Source organism: Indicator indicator, chromosome 3 (genome assembly GCF_027791375.1).
Source record: "Indicator indicator isolate 239-I01 chromosome 3, UM_Iind_1.1, whole genome shotgun sequence".
NCBI classification, from domain to species: domain Eukaryota; kingdom Metazoa; phylum Chordata; class Aves; order Piciformes; family Indicatoridae; genus Indicator; species Indicator indicator.
This window is the reverse complement of record NC_072012.1, coordinates 11,015,876-11,028,681: the sequence shown is the minus strand read 5'-3', so window position 1 is coordinate 11,028,681 and position 12,806 is coordinate 11,015,876. Positions and strand designations below refer to the sequence as shown.

The window sequence follows — 12,806 nt, the reverse complement described above, 5'->3', positions numbered from 1 at the left end:
TGACTCTTGGAGCCCCTGCTGAGGCCATGGAATATCTGTCTGGCATGAGCAAAGCACCCCTCACCCCACTGGCAATCTTTTGGCTCCAGATTCAGCTTGGATCCCACCTTCTGGCTCCAGGATGAATCCTTGCCCAGAAGGTGCAGTGGAGAGAAAGCTCCTCCAGCAAGCACAGAGTAAATCTGGTGAAGCTCCACATCCACAACCAGAGATAGCAGGTGGCTCCAAGCCATCAGTAGATGACAGGAGCACTGAGATGGACAAAGCCTTGACCTTCACCAGCATCAGACATTAGAAAGAAGTTCTTTACTATGAGGGTGGTGGAACACTGAAACAGGTTGCCTATGGAGGTGGTGCAGGTCCCTGACTTGAAGACATTTAAGATGAGGCTTGATGGGATTCTGAGCAACCTATCTAGCTGGGGATGTCCCTGCTGACTGCAAAGGAACTGAATGACCTTTAAAGGTCCCTTCCAACACAATGCATTCTGTGATGCCATGGGAGACCAGCACAGGGACATTTTGGTTGTTGCAGCTGTCAAAACTGTCCCATAAGGGATTTCCTTGCACGGGAGGTGGCAGGAGATGCTTTGGGCATATCATTGCTTTCTTCCCTGATGTCATTTGGGGTGTGTCTAAGGCTGGAAGCCTTTCTCAACCTTCCTCTTCTCTCAAATCTCTTCTCTTTCCCCCACAGAGCAATGGCAGCAGGGTCACTGGTGGCTACCTTTGCCATGCTTGCACTCAGCAGCACTTTGGCTCTCTGGCACCGCTCACATTTGTCCCAGCTCTTCAGGAACAGCCCAGCTAGCTCTCATGATGCTCTCCAGCTCCTCAGAGCCCTGGCTGCAACCCAGAGCCATCCCATATGTGGGACAAGGCCTTTGTCACATCCCAGCTCCAAAATCAGATGGATATTGAAGCAGGATTTCAGATCAGCTCCAGGAGGAATCCTCCAAGCTCTCTTCAAGGAGGTGTGAGACATTTTCTCCAGCTCTACCTTGCCCTTGAAGAGTTGGTCAACATGGCATTGCTGCACAGAAGAATATGCACTAGATAAAATGTATTAGACAGGATGGCATTTGAGCCATTATTCCTCTGCTACTTCTGTTACCATAAAACACCTCCAGGAATCCAGCTGCCAGGATATCCCTTGCCTTTCCCTCATATCATGCCTCAGTGAAGTCCCTTTGACCCACCAGAAGAGGAAATATGATGCTGAAAAGCACACAGGGAAACATTTTATTCTTAGAAGGACTTTTCCCTGTCAGCCCTTGGAGGAAGTTGTTCATCTCATCCCACCAAATTGATTTTCCTTACTTGCAGCCCAGGGGTTTTCCCAGGCTCTTGTTTCCCTTCTCCCTGCAGCAAATCATTAAAAGGAGAGGCAGCTTCTGAAGACCTGCTTTGGTTTGGATTCATCTAACTCAGAGTCAAACTGAAGAGCTTTTTGAATCCTGAAATTAAATTTGTAATGACAAAAAAAGCCTCAGTGCTGCTTCCCCCCCTTCTCCCCCCCCTTTCTCCCCCCCCTTTCTCCCCCCCCTTTCTCTCCCCCCCCTTTCTCTCCCCCCCCTTTCTCTCCCCCCCTTTCTCTCCCCCCCTTTCTCCCCCCCCCTTTCTCCCCCCCCCTTTCTCCCCCCCCCTTTCTCCCCCCCCTTTCTCCCCCCCCCTTTCTCCCCCCCCCTTTCTCCCCCCCCCTTTCTCCCCCCCCCTTTCTCCCCCCCCCTTTCTCCCCCCCCCTTTCTCCCCCCCCCTTTCTCCCCCCCCCCCTTTCTCCCCCCCCCTTTCTCCCCCCCCCCTTTCTCCCCCCTCCTTTCTCCCCCCCCCCCTTTCTCCTCCCCCCTTTCTTCCCCCCCCTTTCTTCCCCCCTCTTTTCTCCCCCCCCCTTCCCCCCTGAATACATCTGCTTGGAAGAGACCTCAGATCATCCAGTCTACCCCCCAACCCAGCACTGAAGACACTGGGACTCTAACCCATGTCCCTAAGCACCAGCTCCCTATGCTGCCGGAACACCCCTGGGGATGGTGACTCCATCACTGCCCTGGGCAGCCTATTCCAATGTTTGAGAACCCTTTCAGTGAAGAAATACTTCCTAGCATCCAGCCTGAACTAGCCTGGTGCAGCTTGAAACCATTTCCTCTGGTCCTGTCCCTTGTTGTCAAGGAGAACAGCCTGGCACCCCTCCTTGCTCCAGCCTTCCTTCAGGTAGTTGTAGAGAGTGAGAAGGTCTCCCCTCAGCCTCTTCCAGACTGAACACCCCAGCTCCATCAGATGTTCCTCATAGGCCGTGTGCTCCAGGCCCCTCACCAGCCTTGTTGCCCTTCTCTGGACACACTCCAATACCTCACTGCCCTTCCTGCAGTGAGGGGCCCAGAACTGAACACAATACTGGAGGTGTGGCCTCACCACTGCTGAGCACAGGAGGATGACCACCTCCCTGTCCCTGCTGGCCACAGTGTTTCTAATCCAAGCCAGGATGCCACTGGCCTTCTTGGCCATCTGGGCACACTGCTGGCTCATGTTCAGTCAACTATCAACCAATACCTCCAGGTGCCTCTCCAAGTTGCAGCTTTCTAGCCACACATTCCCAAGTCTGTAGCTTACCATGGGGTTGTTGTGACCCAGGTGGAGGACCTGGCACTTGGCCTTGCTGAACCTCATACAATTAGCCTTGGCCCATTGGTCTAACCTGACCAGATCCCAGTGTAAAGCTTCCCTACCCTCTAGCAGATCAACACAGCCACCCAGCTTGGTGTCATCTGCAAACTTACTGAGGATGCACTCAATCCCCTCATTCAGATCATTAATAAAGATACTAAGGACAGGTCCCAATACTGAAGCCTGGGGACACCACTAGTAACTGGGTTCCAGCCAGACTTAACTCCATGCACCACCACTCTCTGGGCCCAGCCAGCCAGAGAGGTTTTTATCCAGTGCAGAGTTCACTTACCCAAGCCTTGTGCCAGGAGGTTCTGAAGGAGAATGCTGTGGGAGACTGTGTCAAAGGCTTTACTAAAGTCCAGGTAGTCAATGTCCACAGCCCTTCCCTCATCCACTAGGCAGGTCACCTTGTAGAAGGAGATCAGGTTAGTCAGGCAGGACCTGCCTTTCATAAACCCATCCTGACTGGGCCTGATGGCCTGGGTGTCTCTAGGTGCCTCATGATGGCACTCAGGATGACCTGCTCCATGACCTTTCCTGGCACTGAGGTCAGACTGACAGGCCTGCAGTTCCCTGGATCATCCTTCCAGCCCTTCTTGTAGATGGGTGTCACATTTGCCAGCCTCCAGTCAGCTGGGACCTCCCCAGCCAGGACTGTTGACAGATAATGGTGAGTGGCTCGGTGAGCACTTCTGCCAGCTCCTCAAGTACCCTTGGGTGGATCCCATCTGGTCCCACGGACTTGTGCACATCTCAGGGGCACAGTAAGCTGTTGATCATTTCCTCCTGGTTTGTGGGGGCTGCTGGCTGCTCCCCATCCCTATCTTTCAGTTCCAGGAGCTAAATCCCCAAGGAGCAACTGGTGTCACTGACAAATACTGAGGCAAAGTAGCCATTCAGCAGCTGAGCCTTTCCTTGTCTTTGGTCACCAGGTTCCTTCCTACATCCAGTGGTGGGTAGAGATTCTCCCCAGGTCTTCTTTTAGTGTTAACAGATTTATAAATGCTCTTTTGATTCTCTTTAATGACACTGGCCAGGTTGAGTTCTACTTGATCTTTGGCCTTTCTGATTTTCTCCCTACATACCCTTGTATGTAGCCTTGTACTCAGGTTCCTGAGTTGCCTGCCCCTTCCTCCATAGCCAGGAGACTTTCCTTTTCTTCCTGAGTTCTACCCAAAGCTCTCTGCTTAGCCAGGCTGGACTTCTGCCCTGCCAGCTCATCTTCCAATGTGTGGGGACAGCTTGTTCCTGTGCTTCAAGCTCTTCCTCTTGAGGAGTGTCCAGCCTTCCTGGACTCCTTTGTCCTTCAGGACTAGCTCCCAGAGAATGCCATCAAGCAGTCTCCTAAACAAGTCAAAGTCATAGAATCATAGAATGGTTTGGGTTGGAAGGGACCTCTAAAGGTCATCTAGTCCAAGCCCCTCTGCAGTAAGCAGGGACATCCTCAACTAGGTCAGGTTGCCTAGAGCCTTGTAGAGCCCCACCTGGCATATCTCCAGGGCATCAACCACCTCCCTGGGCAACCCAATCCAAAGTCTGCCCTCCAGAAGTCCAAGGATGTAGTTCTATTGACTCCCCTCCTAACTTCACTAAGAATTGAAAACTCCCCCATCTCATGGTCACTTTGTCCAAGATGGCCACCAACCTTTACATCTCTTTCTCTGTTTACAACCAGCAGGTCTAGTAGAGAGCCATCCCATGTTGGCTCATTCATCAGCTGTGTTAGGAAGTTATCTTCCACACACTCCAAGAACCTCTGGGACTGCTTCCTGCTGTATTGTATCTCCTCTCCTCTTGTCTCCCTCTCCTCCCCTGTCCTCTCCTCTCAGATGTCATCTTGTGTTGCTTTTCCCAGCCATCCCAGTAGCAGTGGTGCAAGCAGCACAACGCTCTTGGAAATCGGGTGGTGGCTTACACTCTCCATTTGAAGATATCCTGGCTTGTACTAGAGCCTGTGTCATGCTAAGATCAAAACTGAAACTGATGTCAGAAGAGATCTCTTGGACATGGGCCTGGAGCCATGAGTTGTACCTGCTGGGGGAAGCTCATGCATCCTGCTGGGTTTCATGCTTAGTCATCGAGCTGCTGCCTGGACTCTCCTTTTGCTTTCGAAGCACCAACTGCAGAAAAGCTTTCCCTCCTACCACTCACCTCAGTGCATGCAGAAGTTCATCCAACACTTGGACACTGGAGATAATCTGAAAGCTCATTATGGGCGTCAGACCAGGCGCCTCCAGCCATCCCTTCTGGCCTGGGATGTTCCAACTATCCAGTGAGATGTTGAGGAGAGGCAGTACCACAGCCAGAAGGTTTGGTCTGTCCAACATCCAAAGTGCTGCTTCCTCCACCTCCAGTGGTCCAGAACAGTGATACAAATGGGAGGAGAAGACACAACAGCAAGGAAAGGAGGTGGAATTTGAGTTGTTAGGTACCTCCTGGTTTCCATCTGACTGCTGAAAACCCTTCTGCCATCCATCTGAGCCAAATGATCCATGGCAGCTGCCACATCACAGTTGGTCTCTAGAACATGGCACTGCTGCAGAGATGGATTTCATCCCAGCCTAGCTTCAATCTGTCCTCTCCACCATCACAAGAAGTCACCATGCTGAGTGTGCATCCTTTTATGTCCACTTTGTGTGCAGCCAGCATCGACACAAAGTTCTGCAGCAAGGAGGAAACAAAGTGGATGATGTCCAGCCAATGATGGACAAAGAGAAAACACACAAAGGAAAATACCTCCTGGGTTGTGTTCCTTCAGGTTTTGGTGATGTCCATAGCAAAATTGCTCCTGTTTGTGGTCCTGTATGAGCAGCCAGAGCTGGTGGGCACCTGGAGTTGGTGCCAAAAGTGCCTCTGAAGGATCCCTCAGCTGCATACGAGGCCTGACCCCTGAGATCACAGCAGGATGGTGGTGGGACCCCTTGCTGCAGTTGTGGATGGCTGAAAGAGAGCACCAAGAGGGTGAGGATGTGGTGGAGATGCTTGGCTGGGTCCCTCTATCCCCATCTGCTGTAAGCACAGCTGCAGTCTAGTTTTTGGGGGGGTTTGGGGACAATGCTGGGCCAGAGCAGCTTTAGGGATTGGTGTCCAGTTGGCCCAACTCTGCCTTGCTCCTGGCCAGGGAACAGGTGCTACTTGGGGCAGGGCAGCTCAGCTTCACCCTCAGCACCCAAATCCCATACCCTGCACCCCAAACACTCTCAGCTGTAGCAGGCAGCACCCATCTCACTCCCTGCTGACCACCAGCACTCACAAGACCACCTCATCCCAAGTTCTGGCTGCCAAGACACCCACCACCTCCACAGCATCCCAGGGTACTCAGAGAGCTTACCCACCCACCATTTGGCCACACAAAGGGACACTCACACACCTTTGGGTGCTGCAGCAGTCCCATCCATGGGAGTCACTTGTCCAGGCTGGGGAGAGCAGCCACACGTCCCCTGGAGCGAGGATGCTCCACACAGAGGGTGGCTCGGGACCAGGACATGCCACTGCCGTTCAGAGAAGCATCCATCTTTCCATCCAAGCCCTGAGCATCCTCTGGGATGGTGAGTGCAACGAGATGCCCAGAGGTTGGGTGCTCAGCCCACAGGAACAGGTGGCAACATCTCCTCGTTCTCAGCAGCAGGAGGGACCATGGGGAGGGCTATCACCACCTGCCCCGCGCGCCTGCGGAGAGGAGAGGAGCAGAGCATCACCCCTGCCCAAGGCCTTTCTGCAGCTTTCAGGAAAGCCCAGAAGCTGAGGACAACTCATCAGCAAGGTGTAAAGACCTCATGGGGCTCAGCACACTTACATTCTCATCCTCCAGCAGCAGCAGGCCATGATGCCAGCAACCACCAGCACTGCAAGCCCTGTGAGAGAAAGGTGGTGGCCGATGAGCATCTCCCAATGTGCAACCTGGGGCATGGCCCAGATCAAGCAAAACAGTTCCACAAAGAGCAAAAACCACCCTGTTCTTCTCACCCTGAGAAGAAATTTGGGTCCTTCATCCTTGCCTCCTCATAGATATTGCTCTCAACTATGGCATAAACCTCCCATAATCCCAGCGAGGGCTTTTAAGTTAAAAAAAAAAGAAACTAAGTCCATGTTTGCCAAAATTAAGGTGTTTCTTTCCCCAACTTACCAAGGGAAGAGACCACAATCTTGAAGGAAACTGGAAAAGAAAAGAAGAATGGAGATATTTTTTTAGCTGCAAAGCCAAAAAAAAAAGGGGGGGAAAGCTGGGAGGAGCCTCATGAAAAATGAGGTGGGAAGGGAAGGGAAAAAAAAAGATTGGAAAAGAGCCTTTGCTGGTTGGACACAGCTCCATTGGTGGGTTACCTTCCTGACCTGCAGCATGGTCCTTGGGGGTGGTGGGCAGCAGGGTTGTCCCCACAGATGTCTCCAGTGTGGATGTTTCCAGTGGTGGGGGCATCTCTGGTGGAACAGATGTCTTTGGTGATGGGCCATCAGGTTCTGGCAGCCTGGGTATTGCTGCTGGAGAAGGGCTGGAGGTTGTGCCGGCATCAGTGGTTCCTGCTGGGGGAAATGGTGCAAAACCTTTTCATTAAAGGTTGTGGTCAGGCTTGCTCCAGTCAGTGCCATGATTTTGGTACTCAGCCTCATGATCTCTTCAGGAAGGTGGAGGCAGGGACCATACAGCTCATCCAGCAGCTAGGAGTTGGCTTGAGTCACACAAATGAGTGACTCTGGTCAGTCACTGACATAGCTTGATTGTGGTTTTCACAGAAGCAGACTGACAGAGGCTGGAGAGAACCTCTGGAGATTATCCAGTCCACCCCCCTGCTAAAGTAGGGTGACCCACAGCAGCTTGCCCAGGATCACAGTGGACAGGTGGGGTTGGAATCTCTCCAGACAAGAAGACTCCACAACCTCTCTGGGCAGCCTGCGCCAGGGCTCCACCACCCTCACACCAAAGAAGTTTGTCCCCATGGAACATCGTGAGTTGCAGTTTGTGCCTGTTGCCTTGTCCTGTCACTGGGTGAAATGAGTCCAGCCTCATCATCTTGCCCCAACCCTTTAGCTCTTGCTGAGCATTGAGCAGAACCCCTCTCAGGCTGCTCTTCTCCAGGGTCAACAGTCCGAAGTCTCTCAGCCTTTCCTCCTCATAGGCCCCTCAGCATCTTTAGAACCTCCACTGGACACTCTCCAGTAGTTCCCAGTCTCTCTTGAACTGGGGAGCCCAGAACTGGATCCAGGACTCCAGCAGTGACCTCACTACAGCAGAGTAAAGGGGAAGAAGAAACTCCCTCACCCTGATGGCCACACTCTTCTTCATGCCCCTCAGGAGACCATTTGCTTCCCTGGCCATGAGGGCACACTGCTGACTCATGGTCAGCCTTCTGTTGGCCCCAAACCACCCACCATGGGCTGTACTTGCCCCTTCCTCACCCCTCTGGGTGGTCCTCTCGCCGTGTGGTGCCATCGGGAGCTCAGGGCTGGGTGGTTGTGAACGTAGAGCTGGGTCCCCTTCAGGAAGACACAACATGGAGACACCATCAACAGCAGCACCCACCCCACATCCTCCTCCCCCACACTGCTGATGGAGGTGTCTCCCTTCCCCACTCCCCGTCACAACGTAGCTGCCAAGCTGTGGTGGGTTGAAATTACTGGGCCCCCCCCCCCCCCCCAAAATAGTTGGAATAGTTGCCAGAGCAACTCAGTTGGAAAGCAAATGAAGCTGTGTTTACAAGCAGACTAAAAATCTAGAAATATGGAATGCAGTGAATATGTACAAAATATATAATGTTTATATACAATTTATAAACAACACAAGAACCCCCCGGAAAAAAACAGGGGGCTACTACTAGCTTCCCCTTCCCTCCCTCCTGTACACAGGACGAGAGAAGAAAGGAGAAAAGCAGAGAGAACTGTTTGTTAATACTTAGCCACAACAAAGCAATGCAGCCAAGGTCAGCAAAGGCAGCAGAAGCCAGAGCCTAGTAGCTGCTGGAGCAAAGGAGTCCAAAAGAGAGAAAGTGAGCATACAAAACTAACTTTTATGTTAGGTATCTGTCCGATGGGATTATTTGGAACTTATCCTTTTTACATCCAGGGATAATTTATTTACATTCTACCACTTTTGCTCAAGATCTCTGGAAAATTTTCTTGGCATAGCCTGAAACTACCACAGTACTTAACCACAACAAAGAACACAGCCAAGGTCAGCCAAGCCAGCAGAAGCACCAGCCAGAGCAAAAGAAGCTGGAAAGAGAGAAAGTTAAGTTTACACAACTAACCTTGTGTCATTAATCAGACCAAGGGGATTACTTAGACCTTATCATTATTTTACCTTTTTTACATCCAGTGGTAATTTATTTACATTCTATCACTTTCTGTTCAAGATATGTGGAAAATTTTCTAGGCTCAGCCTAAAATTTTGAAGCATTACTGAAGCTTCTTTGAAAAATAGTTCCAACATTTGCAGATTTCAGTTGCTTTCTGGGTAGGAATAAAAGAGATGTAAATAGCCATAAGGGGACAGTAGTTGCAGTCCTGCTGCTGGTCTCCTGTGGTGAGGGTCCTGGGGGGGCCCCAGCCTGGTTTGCTGGCAGGACTCTTAAGACAAAATTAATCTGCCTGGGGCTCCTAGCCTACAAGTGTGCAGAGATGGAGGAGTCTTGAGCCAATTGAATCTCTTGTTCAGAAATGACTTTGATCTGGTGAGGGGGAGACCTCCATATGGATGTTAAAGTAACCAGACATTGGATGTTAAAGTAACCAGAAATTGGATGTTAAAGTAACCAGAAATTCTTACTGACAGTGTAATCCTGTCTCTAAGGATTTCCTGTATCTAAGGAATAGTCATTATAATACTGATTTTTTTGGTGACTTCCTCCTTGTTTGTGTGTGGCATCTGATGCAGGGCAAATACTAGAAGGTAGAAGAGCTCTTCCCTCTGGGTAAGCCCTTGAGGCAGCCTCTTTCCACTAGCTGGAGAGGGACTGAGGGTCTTTAGTCCACACATAGAATAATTCTGCTAGTAAAACATGACTACTGCCTTGGTACTGCAGTCCACGAATGTATTCTTACTACTCAGTTTCATCCCAAAAAGCAGAAGATGCTTCAGCTTGCTTCACCTTCTTGATCTTCCTGTGAGTTCTATTTGCTGCCTTTGCAAGACTATTATCAAACAGCTAATACAGAGGAGGGAAAAACCATTTCTGTCAAAAACATATGGGAGGTTCCTACTCTTAAGAGCAGGCTATCTGAACTCTTAAGACCTTATCTGCACATGAACTGTACTGCCTTGTAACGGGTTGGCCATCCTAAATGTGGAAATGCTTATTTCTAGAAAGAAGAATCTACCTACAGAGGCAGCTTTGTACTAATGTGATAGAACAGGCAGCCACAAGGCGTGTGTGGTGTCAACGAACCAGTTAAGGATAAAGCCTCTGCAACCTGATCTGGTTAAAGATGTCTGTGGTGGGTTTAGGCTGCACCTAGAAAAATTTGGGGGGGGGGGGTTAATTTCAACCCACCACAACGTCCCTGCTTACTGCAGGAGGGTTGGACTAGGTGACCTTTAAAGGTCCCTTCCAACCCAATGCATGATCCTATGATGATTCAACTACCAGAGGAGCGAGGCCTTACGGATGCACTGCAGCGTGGCGGGCGTCCAGTGGGGCTGCTTGGCGCCGTCAGGGAGGATGCACTGGATGAGGGTGGAGGTGCCAGCCTTGCGCTTGTAGCCCGGGTTGCAGGCGTAGCGCAGGTGGGCGTTGAGCGGCGTCCCACTGCCCGCGTCGATGTGCGCGTTGGCCACGGCCCGGGGCTGGCTGCATCGCACCGGAGCTGCAGGAGAACCACCATTGAGAACCAGTGAGTCCAGCCACGCTGCCAAAGCTGGGTCACCTAAGGCAGGCCACACATGAACGTAGAGATTGGAAGAAACAAGGGAAAATTCGGAGCTGGACATCAGGAGGAACTTCTTTACAACGAGAGTGGGGGAACGCTGAAAGAGGTTGCCCAGAGAGGTGGTGGAGGGAGGCCACATCCCTGGAAACATTCAAGGTCAGACTTGATGGGGTCCATCCTGAGGAACCTGATGGAATTGGGCATTCACAGATCCACAGAATGGTGTGAGTTGGAAGGGAATCTGATTGAGTTGGGCATTCACAAATCCACAGAATGGTGTGAGTTGGAAGGGACCTTAAAGACCATCTGGTTCCAACGCCCCTGGCATTGGCAGGGACACCTCTCACTAGACCAGACTGCTCAAGGCCTCATCCAACTTGGCCTTGAACACCTCCAGGGAGGAAGGGGTGGACAGTTAAATGCAGAGGGGTTAGACAAGAGACCTTCAAGGGTCCCTTCCAACCCAAACCTTTCTATAAGAGGGCTAAAAAACAGAGATGGAGATTGCAGCTGGGAGAAGAGACACCTTCTGGCCCCAGCTCTTTGTGTTGAACACCACCCAAGGGGGTCAAATTCCACCTGGGGGTGGCTAAGGGGAACCAGTGCTGCCCTGATACTGGCAGAGCCTCATCCAGCCTGCAGAAAGATGGTGGTGAGGTGGTTGTGGCTGTGCACAGGGCATGGAGAAGGGGAAAGCTCCATTTCTGGCAGGTTTGTGGTCACTTCACAGAATCACAGAACTGTCAGGGTTGGAAGGGACCTCAAGGATGAACTAGTTCCAACCCCCCTGCCGTGGGCTGGGACACCTCACACTAGATCAGGTTGCCCAGAGGCACATCCAACCTGGCCTTAAAAACCTCCAGGGATGAGGCTTCCACCACGTCCCTGGGCAACTTGTTCCAGTGTCTCACCACCCTCATGGTGAAGAACTTCCTCCTGACATCTAATCTAAACCTCCCTTCCTCTAGCTTGGATCCATTCCCCCTAGTCCTATCACTACCTGACACCCTATAAAGTCCCTCATCAGCTTTCTTGTAGCCCCCTTCAGATGCTAGAAGGCCACAATAAGGTCTTCTCAGACCTTTCTCTTCTCCAAACTGAACAACTCAAACTCTCTCAGCCTGTCCACACAGCAGAGGTGCTCCAGCCCTCTGATCATCCTTGTGTCCCTCCTCTGGACACGCTCCAGCACATCCAGATCCTCCTTGTAATAGGGGCTCCAGAACTGGACACAGTATCCAGGTGGGGTCATTTTGTGGCATTCCTCCAATCACCACAACATTTCATCCCCCTGCAGTGACTTATCCCAAGTAACTAGTGGTAGGACATGATGAAATGGTCTCAGGTTGTACCAGGGGAGGTTTGTGTTGGATATGAGGAACAATTTAATGGAAAGGGTTTTCAAAGCCTGCAACAGGCTGCCCAGGGCAGTGGTGGAGTCCCCACCCCTGGAGGTGTTTAAAAAACATATAGACATGGCACTTCAGGACATGGTTTAGTGGCCATGTTGGTGTTGGGCTGATAGCTGGACTTGATCTTGAAGGTCTTTTCCAACCTTCATGAGTCTATGGTCCTGTGACCATAGCCTCACCCTGCCACCAGCTGTTGCATTCCAGATGTGCTCGCCACTATTTTTCTCTTCTTTTTTTGCTGCTGGACAGGAAAAATTCCAGACACATGAGTCCTCCAGCCTCTTCCCAGGGATTTTTCCCCACAAGAGTCTGCAGCTTGTGACCCCAGAGGGGAGGCTCAGATATGAGCATCACATGGCTTGGCGATGGGACAACAATGAGCTAGGACTTGTGACTGGTCTGATCCCCAGAAGGATGCCTGCTTCTCTTTTGGCCTTGGTCTCAGGTGGGGTTGATAAGAGGGTGTTACAATTGAACTTCTTTTCTCTGGTGCAATGGAGAAAGTTTCTTAGTCACTTCAAGCCTGCGTGGGAACAACTCATCCATGACTGTGGCTGCCACCAGCTCGTGTCCCATGACACCAGCCACTACTGAGAGGCAATGCTCCAGCATCAGGATGGAGCTGCACAACTTGGGAAAAGCAATCTACAGCCAGGCTGGAGTGGTGCAAGGCCAGGATTTGATGTATAGACAGGATGGAGCGATGCATGCTCATCAGGAAGAACTTCTTTGCTGTGAATGTGGTGGAGCCCTGGAGCAGGCTGCCCAGAGAGGTTGTGGAGTCTCCTTCTCTGGAGAGATTCCAACCCCACCTGGCCATTGTGATCCTGGGCAAGCTGCTGTGGGTGGCCCTGTTTTAGCAGGTGGTGTT

At 51.4% G+C, this 12,806-nt stretch overlaps 1 protein-coding gene across 1 annotated transcript in view; it reads left to right on the top strand.

Annotated features, from left to right (window-relative positions):
• Window positions 1-810, top strand: part of FBH1 (F-box DNA helicase 1) — a 35,531-nt gene extending 34,721 nt beyond the window's left edge. Inside the window, exon 21 of the mRNA XM_054399764.1 lies at window positions 697-810. Coding sequence (XP_054255739.1) covers window positions 697-810 — 114 coding nt within the window. The remainder of the gene's footprint in view (window positions 1-696) is intronic.
• Window positions 811-12,806: the final 11,996 nt, after the last annotated feature.